The sequence below is a fragment of the Pseudorasbora parva genome, chromosome 5 (assembly GCF_024679245.1).
Source record: "Pseudorasbora parva isolate DD20220531a chromosome 5, ASM2467924v1, whole genome shotgun sequence".
NCBI lineage: Eukaryota > Metazoa > Chordata > Actinopteri > Cypriniformes > Gobionidae > Pseudorasbora > Pseudorasbora parva.
This window is the reverse complement of record NC_090176.1, coordinates 27,204,046-27,221,870: the sequence shown is the minus strand read 5'-3', so window position 1 is coordinate 27,221,870 and position 17,825 is coordinate 27,204,046. Positions and strand designations below refer to the sequence as shown.

The window sequence follows — 17,825 nt, the reverse complement described above, 5'->3', positions numbered from 1 at the left end:
ATGATGTTCATGTCTGGTGACTGGGCTGGCCAATCCTGGAGCATCTTGATCTTCTTCGCCTGAGGAATTTTGATGTGGATATGGAAGTATGCGAGGGAGCACCGTCCTGCTGCAGAATTTGGCCTCTTTTATGGTTGGGAATATAAGAGGTAGCTAAGATTTCTTGGTATTTTAGACTATTGATGTTGTCTTCCACCCTGCAGATCTCTCGCACACCCCCATACTGGATGTAACCCCAGACCATGATTTTTCCGCCACCAAACTTCACTGTTTTCTGGGTGAATCTCGGATCCATTCGGGCACCAGTAGGTCTCCTGCAATATTTGCGGCGACTGTGGTGTAATTCAACAGAAGATTCATCTGAAAAAAATCCACCTTCTGACACTTTTCCAGCGTCCATCCTTTTAGCAGGCTGTGGGCCTTGGCAAATGCCACACGGGTTTTTCAATTGTCTTTTGTTTAGTGCTGGCTTCTGGGCACTGATTCGACCATGGAGGCCATTTTGAGACAGATTCCGACAAACTGTTCTGGTTGACACAGGGACTTCAGATGACCAGGTCTCGTGGAGCTCTGCTGCAGTGGAAAATGGGCTGGCCTTGGATTTTCGAGCCAACAAACGGTCCTCTCAAACAGTTGTCTTGCGGGGTCTGCTTGACCTGGGCTAGTCAAAAATGTCTCCAGTCTCTTCAAAAAAAAATTTTATCCTCTGTACTTGACGCTGAGACACATTGAAGGTGTCTGCCACATCAGCAGTGGATCTGGTCTTCAGCCTCTTGATAATCAAAACTTTAGTCTCAGGGTGAATCTTAGGCATGTTTGGAGAGGTCTAGTTGCAGTTGATGTGAAGGTCTAACGTACTGGGGTTCTTTTTATACACACTTGAGACCTAATTGATCCATTATTAGTCAAAGGTGAAGCTCATATGACAAGGCGACAACACTTATGTCTTTGCAAAAATTGCCTCCATGGGCTTTACCAAGCTGTGAATATTAGAATACTTTTTGAAAGTTTAGTTTTTCACTGAAACATTATCACAAAAGCTGGTGGGATTAAAATGAGCCATTTATTGTAAAAAAAATCTTGATTAGAAATATATTTCAGCGGCACTTTAGGTCAATTTGTACACAAGCGACAAGACTTTTGTCAGGGACTGTAGTTGTAATTGTGATTATTAAATACGATTATCACAATTTATATTGAATGATGTTTTGAATAACTTTCAGCTTTTACTAGGGGTGTAACGATACACTTGTGTCACGGTTCGATATGAATCACGATACTTAAAGGTCCCATGGCATGACATTTTTATTTTATGAGGTTTTTCAACATTAATATGAGTTCCCCTGGCCTGAATATTGTCCCCAAGTTGCTAGAAATTTTGATCAGTATAAAACGAGTTCAGGCTGTTTTTCTATGCCTTTGAGAAACTGAGAGCTCAGATGAGCTGATCTTGAATTCTCCTGTTATGACGTCATACCAGGAAAGGTTACCGCCCCTTCCTCTGCTTTGCCCACCCAGAGAATTAGTAGAGAAAGGAGTCAGTTTTATCAGTGGTTGTCTGCAGCACAGGCTTTACCATACGGATTCAACAGCACCACCACAAACAGTGAGTAACAGTGTTCATTAATGCCTGATCTGGGATCAATGAGTTCTGATGTGTAGCTAATCATTCAAGTTCACACAGACTTTCTTTCTAAATCATTTAAGACTGTCAGTCCTGCAGCTGGCTGTCTTGATGCATCAGTGAATCAAGTCAGTGACTAAAACCATCAACGTAACGTTGTTTCTGTTAGCAGCATAAAACAATTCTGTTATTTAAATTAAACTCTATTAAACTAGAGAGAGCATTCAAAGAACACTCTTTATAATGTTCGGATTGGTCAATCACATGTTTGAATGACGCTGCTCATTATGCTCAACAGAAGCTCTTACTGTATTCATGTCGTGTTTGTTGTTAGCTGTGGTGAAAGCATTTTGTGAGAGAAATAACGTTGCAAAGTTCACTCGTGTTTATTCGAGGTCTCAGGTACAAACAAAATAAACGTGTGCTCTCAAAAACTCGGTAGAATAACACTTCCACAGCAATCTTTCCCCAGCTCCGTTTCTCTGTCTCTCTCGACTGGCAGCGCTGCAGCAGCTGCTATGGCTCGTGCCTGACTAAACCACGTCCCCATCCGCACGTTATCTAATTTTAAATGCAAAGATGTCAGCTAATCACAACAGTGGGTGTTTTCACTGAAGACTCACAGCAGACACGCCTCTTGAAACAGAGCATTCTAAACAGAGGGCTAATATCAGTATAGAAAAAAAGCACTTTATTTCTAAATTATGACATTTTTTTATGTAAAAACCATACTATCAATATAAGTACACCCCAGGAAACATTATAAAACAATAAAAAAAAACATGCCATGGGACCTTTAACTTTTCGATGAACATGAAGATAATATGTTAAAGGGGGGGGTGAAATGCTGTTTCATGCATACTGATCTTTTTAGTTTTACACTGTTAAAGACTTGGAATCCCATACTAAACATAGACAAAGTTTCAAAAGTTAAGGTGGACGTTTGATGGGAGTATTTCTTTGTCAAAAATACTACTTCCGGTTAGTCATAAGTGTCGGCAAGTTTTTTGAGATCGTGCGTCCCCTTTGACGTTAATGGGGGCGGAATTTCCTTGTATGGGCCTTAACAACTACCTTAACAATAACAATGTCACCAAAAAAGTGCGTTTTTGGTTGCCAGACCAAGACAGTCCTGCACAGATTCCCCAAAAACCCCGCGTTAAGGCAACAGTGGATGTAATTTGCTTTTCCGGATCAGCAACTGAGTTGCGCGAATGTTTATATCTGTTCGCTGCATTTCGGTGCCAACTGTTTCATAAACAAGACCCAGCTCGACACAGGATTTTCCGATCGCCTAATGCTGAAGGATGGAGCAGTCCCAACGATAACAACGAGCGTGTACATTTGTTTAGCTGGCCACTATATGTGTAACTTTATGTTTGTGTATTGTAAAAGCACTCCAAACAACAATACACAAAGAGGGGGGAAATATGTTGAACTAAATAAGCACGCTTCTTCATTCAAATGCGCTACTATTCCGTGTCTTTCTATGTAAACACTAACTTAGCCTGCCGTGCAAAACCAGTCCGCTTACTGTCTACACAAACCACACATAAACACACAAACACACGTGCACAACTGCACTTCCCACATGTACACCTTCAAAGACAAAAATACGACAATATAATTCAAGTATAAATATGTAAATAACACAAGTCGCTAAGCATATTATATAGTTAGTGTATAACTTGTACCACATAGAGACGTCCTGCTCTAGTCGTTTTTGCTGCTGCTCCTGTTCAACTGCAGCCTCTGGGTCTGATTCCGGGTCATAGATGTATGGCTGTATCTGATTAAAAGCCATATTTTTATTTTGAATAAAGTTTTTTTCCCGCTGTTAGGGATGACACAGCTTTACGACGCACTCGACTCAACACAATAGCAGCAGCGAGCACACGTCATTATTTAGCTCCGCTCACACGACACGCCCCCACCCGCTCGGCTTTTTTCGGAAAGACTCGGAACAGCGCATCTTTCTTATATAATTATAAAAAAAAATAAAGACTTTTCGGAGATATGCAGGATGCAATGCTACTCTATAGGTACTCAAGATTGACATGACACTGACTGAAACTGAGTGTTTCACCCCCCCTTTAATATGGAGCTATTTTACACAATAAAGAGGTTTAATTTTACTCTCTAATTATTGTATTATCAGGACCCACAAATATTCCCCCATTGCATCTTTATACATTGTAAATTCAACATTATATATAGTGGTTTAATGTAGTAATTAGGGTTGCAGCGGTATACCGGAATGGCGGTTCATTGCAATATTGACATGTAAGATTATCATACCGTGAGCATTTGCTTATACACGGTTTTGGAGAAAAAATGAAAGCATATCTCACATGCGCTACTGCGCATATGCATCTTCATTACATGTCACTGCTTAGACTCCACTCTATATGTACAACTAAAAAAATGTCAGAGCCAGAGGCTACAAATTCTAATCTCTATCCCCTGACCAAAAAAAGTGGTGCTCCTCACCAAAAGCCTCCACTGATCTAACACAATCTCAATAAAATTCATCACTCTAGTGACTTAACATTTCAACATCTCAATATTCATCAACTAACATTCAAACTTCAGATAATTCAGGTCTGTACCATAAGCTTTACTGTCAATATGTCATAATAAGACATAGTCAACTTTAACCATACAATAACCATCTCCATCAGTCTCATCCAAGAAGATTATGTGAAGTTACCACTGTCACCATATTGTAGAAAACCACACACACAATTGAAACTCTTTAATGCTTAAATAGAAAAAAATATAGACAGTAAAACTATCAATTACCAAAATTAAAAACAACTTGTTTTTCTTTCTGTACATTAAAAAAATCTCTTAATCCAATTATTCATAAAATCTGAGTGCACTATTTCTAAATTGTATGTCATCCTATCAGGAATTAAAAAACACTCACCAATTACAATGCTCTTCAGCTTCAGGCTTTGGAAAGTCATCATCTTCCTTTTCACCTCTCCTTTTGACTGTTTATTGCTGGATCATTTTTATAGCTTGCTTCATAAATCATAAGACAGTGTCCTTCCCATTGACAAAGCCCATCAGTCCAAATGTGAGTGCCTGTTTTAAAATAGAAAATAGAAATGAAATTAACTAATTTAATAATTGATGATCTTTTCAACGGCTCTGAATCAACACTAAACTAACTTTAGCTTTAGAATTTCGCCCAAAAAAACATGTTGTGGGCTTAATGGCAAATAGGGGTGTGTTTAAAGGGTACAAATATGTACCCTTATACAAAAATATACTTTTTACATTTAATGATGTAAATCTTAATTGAAAAGCTTTTTTAATTTAAAATTAAATTAAATATCACTGTGTGAAAGTTTAATATTTAATTTTAACATAACTTATTGTACTGAAACCAATGGTGGATTATCCTATCAAAAACATTTTTTTATAAACATTTTTATTTTATTATCTTTGATCAATAAAATATTGAATTCAACGGACGTCAGACCCATTCAGCCAGGCTCCGAGACAGAACTACGAGGAACATTGATAAGGTAAGATAAACTTTGTCTACCGTTAACGTTTTTACCTCAAGTATGTCTGACGGGACTTGAGTCTGGCCGTAATTTCAGCGCTAACGCTTGATAGCGTGTAAATTAACTTTTAAGATAGCACTCGAAATGTTCGCAATCTTCATTCAAACTGTAACGTTCGGTTATTTTAGCCCCTCATTGGGTGGGTGAGTAATAACCTAAATGCATGCAAACTATCTAAATTCATTTTGTAGGGGCATTGACCATGTCAAGGGAAAGAGTTAACAATAACATTACTCGAAACAAGTGCAGTTATAGCCTACATAAGCTACAATATTTTCTGCTTAACTTTTATTAGACTCCAGTTCAAAAGAAAAGTGTGTTTTTTCGCTGAGCACATTCTCTGCAATCCGAGCGCGCTGAAGCTCTTGCTCATATATCTGAGGTAAATCATTAACACCATCACTGCTTACAGTATTGAACTACGTACATTACAATCGGCGAATAAGCAGGTTACTTTTCTGAACAAGAGTGCTCCTGAGTCTCTGTGTTTCTCACAGTTTGCGTGAATCGCGGCACAGTTCCACACACACACAAAATACCGGCAGTTCAATAGTGAAACTCGCAGCTCTTAAAGGGGCCACACTCTATTCCAGCTCTTAAAGGGTTAGTTCACCCAAAAATGAAATTAATGTCATTAACTCCTCACCCTAATGTCGTTCCTTACCCTTAAGACCTCCATCTTCACACACAGTTTAAGATATTTTATATTTTAGTCCCAGAGCATATGCAGTCAATGCCCACTTTACTGTCCATTTCCAGAAAGCTAATCCATATGGTCCATAGTCCATATGTGACATCAGTTGGTTGATTAGATTCTCTTGAAGCATTGAAAATACATTTTGGTCCAAAAATATCAAAAAGACTTTATTCAGCATTGTCTTCTCCTTCGTGTTCCTAAAAAAAGATTAAAACGGTTCGTGAATCAGTGAATTGATCAATGATTCGGATCGCCAATGTCACGTCATTTCAGCAGTTTGGGAGTTCGACACACGTTCCGTACTGCTGAAATCACGTGACATTGGCGATCCGAATCATTGATTAATTCACTGATTCATGAACCATTTTAATCTTTTTTTGAGGAACACGTCGTAGATTGAAAGTCATAGTTTTTGTGATATTTGGACCAAAATGTATTTTCGATGCTTCGAGATTCGAATTAACTAACTGATGTCACATATGGACTACTTTGATGATGATTTTATGAAAGTGAATGTTTTAGGTCGGCGTATAGCAGAGAATAGACTGGGCACACGACTACTCATTTACGTATGGCATTTGCCATACCCTGGCATTCCACATTTTTAGACTAACTGTTGATTCACTAATGAGATGTTGTTGTTGTAATTTAGTACGGTTGTGCTGGGGATTCTGTTTTGTGTTCACCATCTTCTAAACTTATTTCTGTATGCTCTACTTTTAAGATCAATTTAAGTTAATGCGAATTACAACAGTTCCTTTGGAGACAAGTTGGATTACAAGTTCTTGGTGCAGTTGGACAAGCACTACACCAAACTGTTGGAGATCATCAGGAGCAAGGGAGGAGTTGTTAAAGAGAAGACCACCAGGACATTGAAGGTTTTAGATGAGGTATCTATGAATTTGATAATCAGTGGGATCCATGGCTGAATAGTGTTTTTTTTTTTTTTTTTTTTATTGTTTAATTTTAATTCATAGTTATTGTTCTTACTCAGACTGCAGACATCACCATCAGAAGAGAATACATCCTCAAATCTCTGATCTACCTCGGCGAACCTTTTGCGCACCTTTTCAAAGAATACCAGGTAAGGGCATCTCTCTCACTTGCTCACACAAATAACAACTTCAGACTAACATGGTCATAGTCTAGGTTTTCCTAGCCACTTTTAATAAATAGGGGCGTGATGAGAAACTCAGGTCACAAGATGAGATTTTAACACTATTTATGAGAAATCTTTGATGCTGAATTTTGAGCTGTGAACACTCAAGTTCAGTTTAGAGTGTATAAGAGCTGAAAATGGGAGAGTTCTGAAACTATAATGTACTTATTTCCTCTTTCTTTTTTATGCAGGAAAATGAGGTTGAAGAACTGGAGCAAACAACCATGGCGATCTTTATCACTGGGAAAGAGGATCCTCTTCATCCACCAAAAGACATTAAAATTGTCATTGAAGGATCAGAGGTCCGGAACCTGCTTGCTATATTGCATACAAATAGGTTATATTTAAAGGTTTAGTTCGGCCAAAAACAAATATTCTGTCATTAAAGGTCCCGTTCTTCGCAATTCTATCTTTCAAACTTTAGTTAGTGTGAAATGTTGCTGTTAGAGCATAAATAATACCTGTAAAATTATAAAGCTCAAAGTTCAATGCCAAGTGAGATATTTTATTTAACAGAAGTTCCCTTTCAAAGCCTACAGCGAACGGCCGGCTTGGACTACACCCCTGCACTTCCTGCAGTAATGACGTCACTAGAACCGTTTGTTGACTAACCCTCCGCCCACAAGAACACACAAAATAGGGGGCGTGGTCTCGTTGCTCTCCCACGTGGAGAAGAGCGCACATTAAGCGCTTGCATCTCCCCGTTATGGTAAGAGGTGGGACCTTTCCGGGCAAAGTGCGCTAAGCTGCTGTCCAATCACATCACGGAAAGCACTGGCCTAATCAGAACTCGTTACGTGTTTCTGAAGGAGGGACTTCATAGAACAAGGAAATCATCAGCCTGTTTTTAGGACCAAGAAAACAGCGCTGTACAGATAAGTAAATTGTGTGAAAAATACTGTGTTTTTTTACACGCGAAACATGAACTCATGTTATATTGCACACTGTAAACATAAAGCTTCAAAACCACGCGAAGAACGGGACCTTTAATTCCTCACCTTCATGTCATTGGACACCCGTAAGACCTCCGCTCATCTTCACACACAGATGAAGATAGATAGTGTTGAAATCCGAATGGCTCAGAAAGGTCTTCATTGACACCAATGTCATTTCCTCTCAAGACCCATAAAGGCACTAAAGACGTCGTTACAAAGCCCATCTCACTCCAGCGGCTCTACAATCATTTTATGAAGCCACAAGAATAAATTTGTGCGCAAAAAAACTAAACGACTTATCTAATAATGGGCAGATTTCAAAACACTGCTTCATGAAGCTTCAAATCACTATAACTTAATGTATCAATTCAGTTCATCAATATGCTGATTCATAAAGCTCTGAAGCTTCAGGATGCTGTGCTTTGAAATCAGTCATCACTAGAAGTCATTATTTCATTTTTTTTGTGCACAAAAACTATTCTCGTTACTTCATAAAATGATTATAGCGCCACAGTAGTGAGATGGGCTTTGTAACGACGTCTTTAGTGCCTTTATGGGTCTTAAGAGAGAGAAATGACATTGGTGTCATTAAAGGCCTTTCGGAGCCATCGGATTTCAACTAAAATATCTTCAATTGTGTTCCGAAGATGAACAGAGGTCTCACGAGTGTCGAACAACATGAGGATAAGTGATTAATGACAGAATTTTTATTTTTGGGTGAACTAACCCTTTAAATGTAGAGCTTACAGCTCTATCAGAAACTGATGCAGTGTTCACTGTTCACTGTCTGAGGAGCAGTTCCGGGATTTGTCTCTGGTGTTCAGCTGAAAGAGACTGTTCATCATCATATACATTTATGGACATGAAATACATTTGTATCTTAATATTTTAATTGTATTTTAGGATGTTTTATGGTGAACTGTGTTGTGAGGACAAACATTCCTAATTTAATATTACTACTAATGTGATGTCATAAAGTGGTGATTTGACTATTTGTAACAAATTTGTATTTTTGTGTTAAGCAGACTGTTCTTCATACATGTGAACATCTTTATTGAACAATAAATATAAATGCGTTCTAAAGGAAAGTGTTATGATAGTCATTGATCAAAATGTTTTAAAAGCTTTTTTTTTTTTGATTATACATTTTAAATGATGACATCTTAATTTGAGACAACCTAAAATAATTAATTTACGTTGGCCTATAAATATTACATTGTTTTAATTTAAATAATTAGTTTATTCCAACATAAAATAATGATTTGTTAGTTTGATCCAATTTAAAATAATTAGTTTGTTCCAATATAAAATAATTAGTTTGATCAACCTTTAAAAAGTGGTTGCATGGATTTAAACTTTTCAAATTAAACTAAATTAAATTATTTACTTGAGTCAATGTAAAATATTTCGTGTGATCGATTACTTCAATTTTTTTAAGTTGATCCAAGGGTTTTATTTTTTCAGTGCAGAAGTAGGCTATTTTCTACACCTCAAAACCAGTGTAGAAAATAGCCTATTACTGATTAGTTATGATGTTTTTGAATGTAAAAACCACAAAAACGTCATTAGTTGGCCTCAGACAACAGTATAAAAAAAGAAAAAAAGCCAGTTCATGACACCTTTAAAATGTGATTGCCATGATCCTAATGAAGCAGATTGGCTCATCAGTCAATCAGGACACAGCGCGTTTACATTTGTTTACGTCAAGTGTCACCATCTGGATAACTGATCGGATTTATATTTACCGCCAAATATTTAAAGTAGGTATGTAATAGGCCTTTATTATGGAATGTAAAACAACTTCTGGTTTATCCTCTGTTAATGGCAGTGCATAGAGCACGGGAGTTTTGTGATGCATGCATTCATATACAATCAAATAGGGTACTTTATCTACAAGTTTAAGTTTCCCAATATTATTCTTATATTATGAAGGGTTAATCTTATATTAAAGGGTTAGTTCACACAAAATATTCAAATCTGTCATTATTACTCACCCTCATGTCATTCCAAACCCATAAGACCCTCATTTATCTTCGGAACACAATTTTAAGATATTTACGGGTTGTGATCGACATGAGGGTAAGTAAATAATGACACGATTTTCAGTTGTGGGTGAACTACGCTTTTATGGGGGCGTTTCCCCCTCTCTATATTGAAGACAGAAATAAGAGATTATTTATAATAAACATGTTGAAAAAACAAAAACATATGAATTAAGATAATGTTGCACGATTAGAATTAAATATGATAGCGCATAAGAAAGATAACCTAGCATCTGTTGTTATTGACATCCACCGGAAGTTAAGTTTGGTCTATAGTGACAGCAGCAAGTTTATTAGGCTGCTGTCGCTTTAAGAGCTGGAAGAATCCAATATACTGTTACACATACATTTGAACTATTTTCGTATCATAAAGATGTTGTTAATCATTAATTCTCTGATTGATTAAACATGACTAATAACCGATTTATGATTTGTAATATGTGTGTGTGTGTGTGTGTGTGTGTGTGTGTGTGTGTGTGTGTGTGTGTGTGTGTGTGTGTGTGTGTGTGTGTGTGTGTGTGTGTGTGTGTGTGTTGATTTTATCGACTGTGTCTAAAGCAACGATGTTACTAGTTATTTGTTAGCTCTGTAGTGAATGAGACGTACATAATTCACCCTTGTTATTAAATATGGTTCTATATACTGCCGAGGATTAACACAGTACTGTTCAGGGTTTGTGGTCCCTTTAAGTTTGTCTGTTGCTCGTTGACTTTTGACGTTGGTCAACACCCACTTGGGGGGTTGGTTGTGTGTTGTGTTTTTGGTTGATATTAAACGAGACACTCATGTGCTCAACGTGAGAAGTTGTCGCTTGTTATTCACAGCAATTTCCACACTGGTGACCCCGTTTCTTGTCTGCTGGACGTATCCAGAGAAACGACACTACCATGACCGCGAACGCCGTCACTCTTAAACTCCCCGAATTCTGGGAAACGTCAGCTTCGGCATGGTTCGCTCAGACCGAAGCGCAATTCGCGTTGCGTGAGATCACCGCGGATACAACTAAATACTACTATGTTGTGTCTGCTCTCGGAAATACAACAGCATCCAGAGTGGTGAGCCTTCTTACAAATCCTCCAGCAACTGACAAGTATATAGCGCTCAAAGCCCACTTATTGAAAACATTTGAACTGTCAGACACTGAGAGAGCCAACAGGCTTTTCTCCCTTCAAGGACTGGGTGACAGCAAACCGTCCGAGCTCATGGATCGTATGCTGGATCTTTTAGGTGAGCACAGACCCGATTTTCTTTTCACCCATCTTTTTCTGCGGCAGCTGCCTCCCCAAGTGAGAGCTGCTCTAGCTAACACCACAATTACTGAGTGTAGGAAATTAGCCGAGGAGGCTGATAAGTTTTTCCTGGCGAGTCAGGGACATTGTGAGTCCACATTTTTTCCTGCGCACATCGCTTCGGCAACGCGAGATGAGTCCACACTTATTGCTGCCACAATTCCTCGTCGACAACAGTTTTCTGGCTCTCAACAACCATCAGGCTTATGTTTCTACCATGCGAAGTTCGGAAACAAGGCCAACAAATGTCGCCCACCATGCAGTTTCGGCGGGTCGGGAAACGCCAGGGCCGGCGCTCAGTAGTGGCCATGAGCGTCGGCCGCGTAGGCAGGCTGCTTTTCATCCGTGACAGCGTCTCTGGACGACGTTTTCTGTGTGACACGGGAGCACAGAGGAGCGTCCTGCCTGCATCCCGTTTAGACATGGTGACTGACAGCCATGGCCCCCCTTTGGAAGCTGCCAATGGTAGCCTGATCCGCACATATGGCACAAGGTACGTCGAATTGTGTTTTGGAGGACAACATTTCGGCTGGGACTTTGTCACAGCTAAGGTCGCTTTTCCCCTCCTTGGGTCCGATTTTTTGTGTGCGCATGGACTGTTGGTGGATGTTAAGAACAGCCGTTTGATTGACGCGGTCACATTTTGCTCTTATACGTGCACGCTCAGCAGGGCTGACTCTATGCGACTGTCTAGCACGCTTTCAGTTTCTGATGATTTCCACCGTCTACTAGCCAGTTTCCCAGCCCTCACTCAGCCCACTTTCTCTGCATCAGCAGTGAAACACGGTGTGGAGCACCATCTAACCACCACTGGCCCACCCGTCTACGCCCGTGCTCGACGCCTCGACCCGACCAAGCTTGCCGTCGCAAAGGCCGAGTTTACAAACATGGAACGCCTGGGAATAGTCCGCCGATCCGACAGCCCGTGGGCCTCACCCCTTCACATTGTCCCTAAACCTGCCGGTGGATGGCGCCCATGTGGCGACTACAGGCGGCTTAATGAGGCAACAGCACCTGACCGATACCCAGTCCCCAACATACAGGATTTTTCAGCACACCTGGCTGGTATGGTGATATTTTCCAAGGTGGACCTCGTACGGGGATATCATCAGGTGCCAGTTCATCCAAGGGACGTTCCCAAAACGGCAGTGATCACGCCGTTTGGTCTTTTTGAGTTCCTGCGCATGCCTTTCGGCCTTAAGAACGCTGCCCAATCTTTTCAACGCCTCATGGACTCTGTTTTGCGGGACCTGCCTTTCCTTTTCGTGTACTTGGACGACATCCTAGTAGCTAGCACATCTAAGTCTCAGCACTTGGCTCACCTCCGAACCCTTTTTGAACGACTTAGCCAACATGGCCTCATCGTCAACCCAGCCAAGTGCCAGTTCGGTTTCTCCACCATTGATTTCCTCGGGCACAGAGTCACTAAGGAAGGGGCAGTCCCTCTTCCATCAAAGGTGGAGGCAGTAACACAGTTCCCACGCCCGCTCACGGTCAAATCGCTGCAGGAGTTCCTCGGCATGGTAAATTTTTACCATCGCTTCATTCCTCGAGCCGCTCAGCTCATGCAGCCCTTACACGAGGCCTTGAAAGGTAAACCCAAGCACGCCGTGGACTGGACTGAGAGCAGAATCAAGGCTTTTGCTGCCACTAAGGCAGCGCTAGCGAACGCCACAATGCTAGCGCATCCCTCTCCTACAGCCCCCATCGCCATCACCTCGGACGCCTCAGACTATGCTGTCGGTGCCGTCTACGAGCAGTGGTTAAGCGGGGCCTGGCAACCACTGGCTTTCTTTAGCCGTCAGCTACGTCCCTGCGAGCGGAAATATAGCACTTTCGACCGGGAGCTCCTGGGTCTCTACCTCGCCATCAGACACTTTCGTTCCCTGCTGGAAGGCCGACATTTCACTGCTTTTGTGGACCACAAACCGCTAACTTTCGCTATGGCCAAGGTGGCCGAGCCGTGGTCCGCTCGCCAGCAGCGCCATCTTTCCTACATTTCCGAGTTCACCACAGACTTGCAGCATGTTGCCGGCAAGAACAACCATGTGGCAGACTGCCTATCACGTGCTGTGGCTGGGGCAGTCCATCTCGGTTTGGATTATAACAGCATGGCGATGACTCAGACCACAGACCCAGGTGTACAACTCCTGAGGACCTCAGCTACGGGGCTGCAGATTGAGGAAGTTGTTTTTGGTGATGCTGGCACCACGCTCCTGTGTGACGTCTCTACAGGAAGTCCGCGGCCGGTCGTCCCCTCTGGATGGAGACGACAAGTTTTTGATGCCATCCATGGTCTCTCCCACCCAGGTTCAAAAGCATCACAGAAACTGGTTGCAGCAAAGTTTGTTTGGCACGGCCTAAAGAAGGATGTTAGAAACTGGGCTAACACTTGTGTTGAGTGCCAACGGGCCAAAGTACACCGCCACACTAAAGCCCCGCTAGAGTCGTTCCCAGTTCCAGAAAGACGTTTTGACCACGTAAATGTAGACCTGGTCGGTCCATTGCCCTCATCTCATGGTTTCACACACCTGTTAACTATGGTGGATAGGACAACCCGCTGGCCTGAGGCTGTACCACTGACGTCAGTGGCGTCAATCGACATGACACGTGCATTCATTGGCACCTGGGTTGCCCGTTTCGGCACGCCTTCAGACATTTCCTCTGACCGAGGAGCGCAGTTCACGTCTGAGCTTTGGCATGCTGTCGCTCAGAGCCTGGGAGTTAAACTCCACCGCACTACCGCGTATCACCCACAGGCTAACGGACTGTGTGAACGCTTTCATAGGTCGATGAAGGCTGCTCTGCGTGCCAGCCTCAAAGACAGTAACTGGGTCGACAAGCTTCCGTGGGTGATGCTAGGCATCAGGACTGCGCCTAAAGAGGACCTTCATTCCTCATCTGCGGAGCTCGTTTATGGACAGCCGCTGCGGGTGCCAGGGGATTTTGTGCCTAGCACCACAGTTCCTTGGTCTGCTACCCTCCAGCGGTCTACTTTACTGGACAAGGCAAGGCTTTTCTCACCCGTCCCTACTTCTCGGCATGGCCTCCCTCAGTCACACATTCCTGCTGGACTTCAGGCAGCTGGCTATGTTTTCATTCGCCATGATGCTCACAGGGGTCCGCTACGCCCGCCCTACGAGGGCCCATTCCGGGTTCTGGAGACAGGGAACAAACATTTTGTGGTGGACAGGGGCGGTAAACCAGAGAGACTCTCTATTGACCGCCTTAAACCCGCTCACTTGGATGTGGACAGGCCTATTGACCTGGCTCAACCCCCTCGACGTGGACGGCCTCCTGTTTTGCCCCAACACTTTGTTTCCCCCCCTTCTAAGCTCCCCATACCTTATGCCCCGCCTCCGGATACAGAAGAGTGCTCCCGACCCCCTGTACAGCGCAGCCGTTGCGGCCGTTTGATACGCCCACCTCCCCGTTGACTTTCTTTTTGTTTTTGTTTTTTCTTATGGTGAATTCTGGGGGGACGTGTGTAGTGAATGAGACGTACATAATTCACCCTTGTTATTAAATATGGTTCTATATACTGCCGAGGATTAACACAGTACTGTTCAGGGTTTGTGGTCCCTTTAAGTTTGTCTGTTGCTCGTTGACTTTTGACGTTGGTCAACACCCACTTGGGGGGTTGGTTGTGTGTTGTGTTTTTGGTTGATATTAAACGAGACACTCATGTGCTCAACGTGAGAAGTTGTCGCTTGTTATTCACAGCAATTTCCACAGCTCTATATTTAATTGCTGACAGGAACTAGGATGTGTAATGTTAGTACAATGTGTTCAATAGACTTAGCTGTTGTTTAATAGTATGCCAATTGTCCAGCTGACAAAATAAATATCTCTCCAAAAACATGAAACCGTTTTTCTTCACTTACATGTTAGATAAGACCCTTTACCGCGCATTGTAGATTTAACGTCTATCCTTCACGTCCTCCCTCGTTTGAATTCGTCCACGGTCACACCCTGAAGAGTTTATTTATTCCCTCGCTAAACCTCAATACATATGTAGATATTTTAAATATTTAAATATCATAATGCTTGTATTTTAAAGTCATTAAATGTTGACTCTAAATCGTCATGTCTTTATATTAAAATAACCAGAACATGTGCTCCATGCTCGAAGAAAACTCACCGGAGTTCGATGAGAAAGTCACAATAAACTATACCTCTGTTGTAAATTTACTTTTATCTTAACAAAACAACACTTTAAACATATAATCTAAAAAATAAAATAAAATAACAGATTTAACTTTTGCATAATCTTCTATTCATTGTTATCAACTCTGTCTCCATTCCACTCTTCAGTCAACAACATAAAAAGAAAACTGACCTCTTACGCATGCGCAGTGCAGAGTAGTCAGCGCGCCCTACAGGTCAAAGGTATATTGCAAAACAAATAACCACAACCGAGTAAGTAATAGAAATTGTCATTATTTTTCTCATTATATTATACCTTTGGTGAGGTTTATAAAGAAAACTTTGATATAAAAAAAATTAAATGCAGTCTAAAAAGTTAATTGAGGGACCTTCATATTTCAAATTAGGCTGATGAATTTAAATAAAGCTGAAAATAGGTGTTCTGAAATGTTTGTACCTATTGAACATGATATAAAATCCAAAAACAAAAGTAAGCACTGCTACTTCAAATGTGACAATGTGATTTCCCTGAAGCTCAAGAAAAAAAGGCCCTGTTTAATTTTTAAGGCTCAGAGTGATGCAAGCCATGCAAGACTAAATTATGAATGATTTAGCCTAACAAATGTGACTTACCGATATGTTATTAACTTAGGCCTAAGTATAACGAAAATAAATTAAATATCAAATTGTTTAAAAATGCATGATATAACCCTTTTAAAATGTCAGCCATTCAGTAATCTAATGAAACAATGGACAAGAAAGCTAGTTCTGAAAAAAATATTTTATTTGCATCTATATAGTGATTTAACACATTTCAGTGATACGCCTCATGCTCATGAATCTCATGTTGCTATATCCCATATCCCTGAAGCTCCTGTACTCCCCAGGCCTAAAGTAGATCATCCTGCCTCTGTAGTTGGGCTGCTCATACATGAGCCAGTGGCCTTCCATCACGTGACAGGACTGGCAGTCGGACATACGGAAACGGTCCATGATGTTTTCACAGTCATCCATCAGTTCGTACATCTGCCCTCCAAAGTTATCCCTCTCATAGATCCTCATCCTGAAGGATCCCCTGTGCTGTAAAACAAAGTAAGATAATTAATTTAGCTTTTTCTCAGCAATGCATGTATATCATACAATTAAAATTGTGAAAGAAAATAGTGCATTGCTAAATCTGCACAACACCATTAACAAAGTAAGACCCATACTGGAGGAATCATGCGGCAAGATCTGATGGTGTCGAACATCATGCCCATGCTCATCATGCGCTGCATGTCATGGTACTCGCCCCTCCTCAGGAAGAACTGGTTTCCCATGAACCCATTACGCTCATAGACCATGAAACAACCACTCTCCACCCTGAAGGAGCCAACACGGCTCAGGTATGAGGAGATATCAGAACAGTCACTCATGCACTCATAGTTACGGCCCTGGAAGTTCCTGTCCTCGTAGAAGATGATCTGTCGATGGGATTTTAAAAAATACACTGAATTGTATCATGTTTTAAGCAAATACACAATGACTGCAATATGAACCTATAAAGCTTTCTACCAAATATTAAGCATTTGTATAAAGCATACTTATTTCAAGGACTATTACCTTGCCCATGGTGGTAATGTGTTGTTTTTCTCAGTGCTTCAGCTCACTGTACCAGCTGTACTTTGATGGCCTTTGGTTGTGGTTTTTATACAAGAACCAGGGGCCCACATTTTGTTGTTATTCAAATGCCAAAATCTGATGATCAAGCAGTATGACTTCTGCTGAAGTGGTCCTGTAAACTGAAACAATAGTTTTTATCCATACATCTCTGGCAGCTTTTCATGCATTGTCTTTTACAGTATAGACAAAGCTTTTGTCACATCCAGAGCGAATGTTCTTTCAATATCACAAGTGACATAATGACCTTATTCACAGGACAGAGACAAAATATGGCTGATAGTTTTTCTATTAGATAAACTTTATTTTACAAAAGTAACAAAATAGACTTCAGCTAACTTCAGGAAATATACATGTAACTTTATACTTAAACAAGGTAAAATAGATGTTTGGACCATGGAAATAAAAAGCTATTTATGCAAGAAAAGCATTCATCTCATACAAACATACAACATTCAGTGCATTTGACATTTTAGTCTCTTTGCATTTGCAGTCTCTTGTAACTGCCACTTTTCATTAAACATGCTAAATATTTGATTTTATATTTATCAACACATTTTTTTTTTTAAATGCACTTGTAAACAGAAAAATGCAATTTCCTCAATTCTTACATGCACATTACAAGCAGGATTGCTCTTGCAGAGAGAAATTCAATTTACCTGCTAGATCAAATCAAATTTACCTGCATCAAAATGA

At 40.9% G+C, this 17,825-nt stretch overlaps 2 protein-coding genes across 4 annotated transcripts in view; both read right to left on the bottom strand.

The window, feature by feature from the left end:
* LOC137075318 (gamma-crystallin M2-like) overlaps positions 1 to 15,700 on the bottom strand; it is a 61,826-nt gene extending 46,126 nt beyond the window's left edge. Inside the window, exons 1-2 of one of the 2 annotated variants that reach the window (XM_067443711.1) lie at positions 15,664 to 15,700; positions 4,554 to 4,714 (exon numbers count right to left, since the gene is read on the bottom strand). The gene's annotated coding sequence lies outside the window, so the exon portion shown is untranslated. Of the gene's footprint in view, positions 1 to 4,553; positions 4,715 to 15,465; positions 15,619 to 15,663 lie in introns of those variants that run through there. The other variant, XM_067443710.1, reaches the window with a different exon arrangement.
* The window catches only part of LOC137075310 (gamma-crystallin M1), a 36,907-nt gene extending 19,826 nt beyond the window's left edge, over positions 1 to 17,081 (bottom strand). The window contains exons 1-3 of one of the 2 annotated variants that reach the window (XM_067443702.1): positions 17,073 to 17,081; positions 16,682 to 16,933; positions 16,371 to 16,550 (exon numbers count right to left, since the gene is read on the bottom strand). In XM_067443702.1, the coding sequence (XP_067299803.1) occupies positions 16,371 to 16,550; positions 16,682 to 16,933; positions 17,073 to 17,081 (441 nt within the window). Of the gene's footprint in view, positions 1 to 16,274; positions 16,551 to 16,681; positions 16,934 to 17,072 lie in introns of those variants that run through there. The other variant, XM_067443701.1, reaches the window with a different exon arrangement.
* Between the last annotated feature and the right edge of the window lie 744 nt (positions 17,082 to 17,825).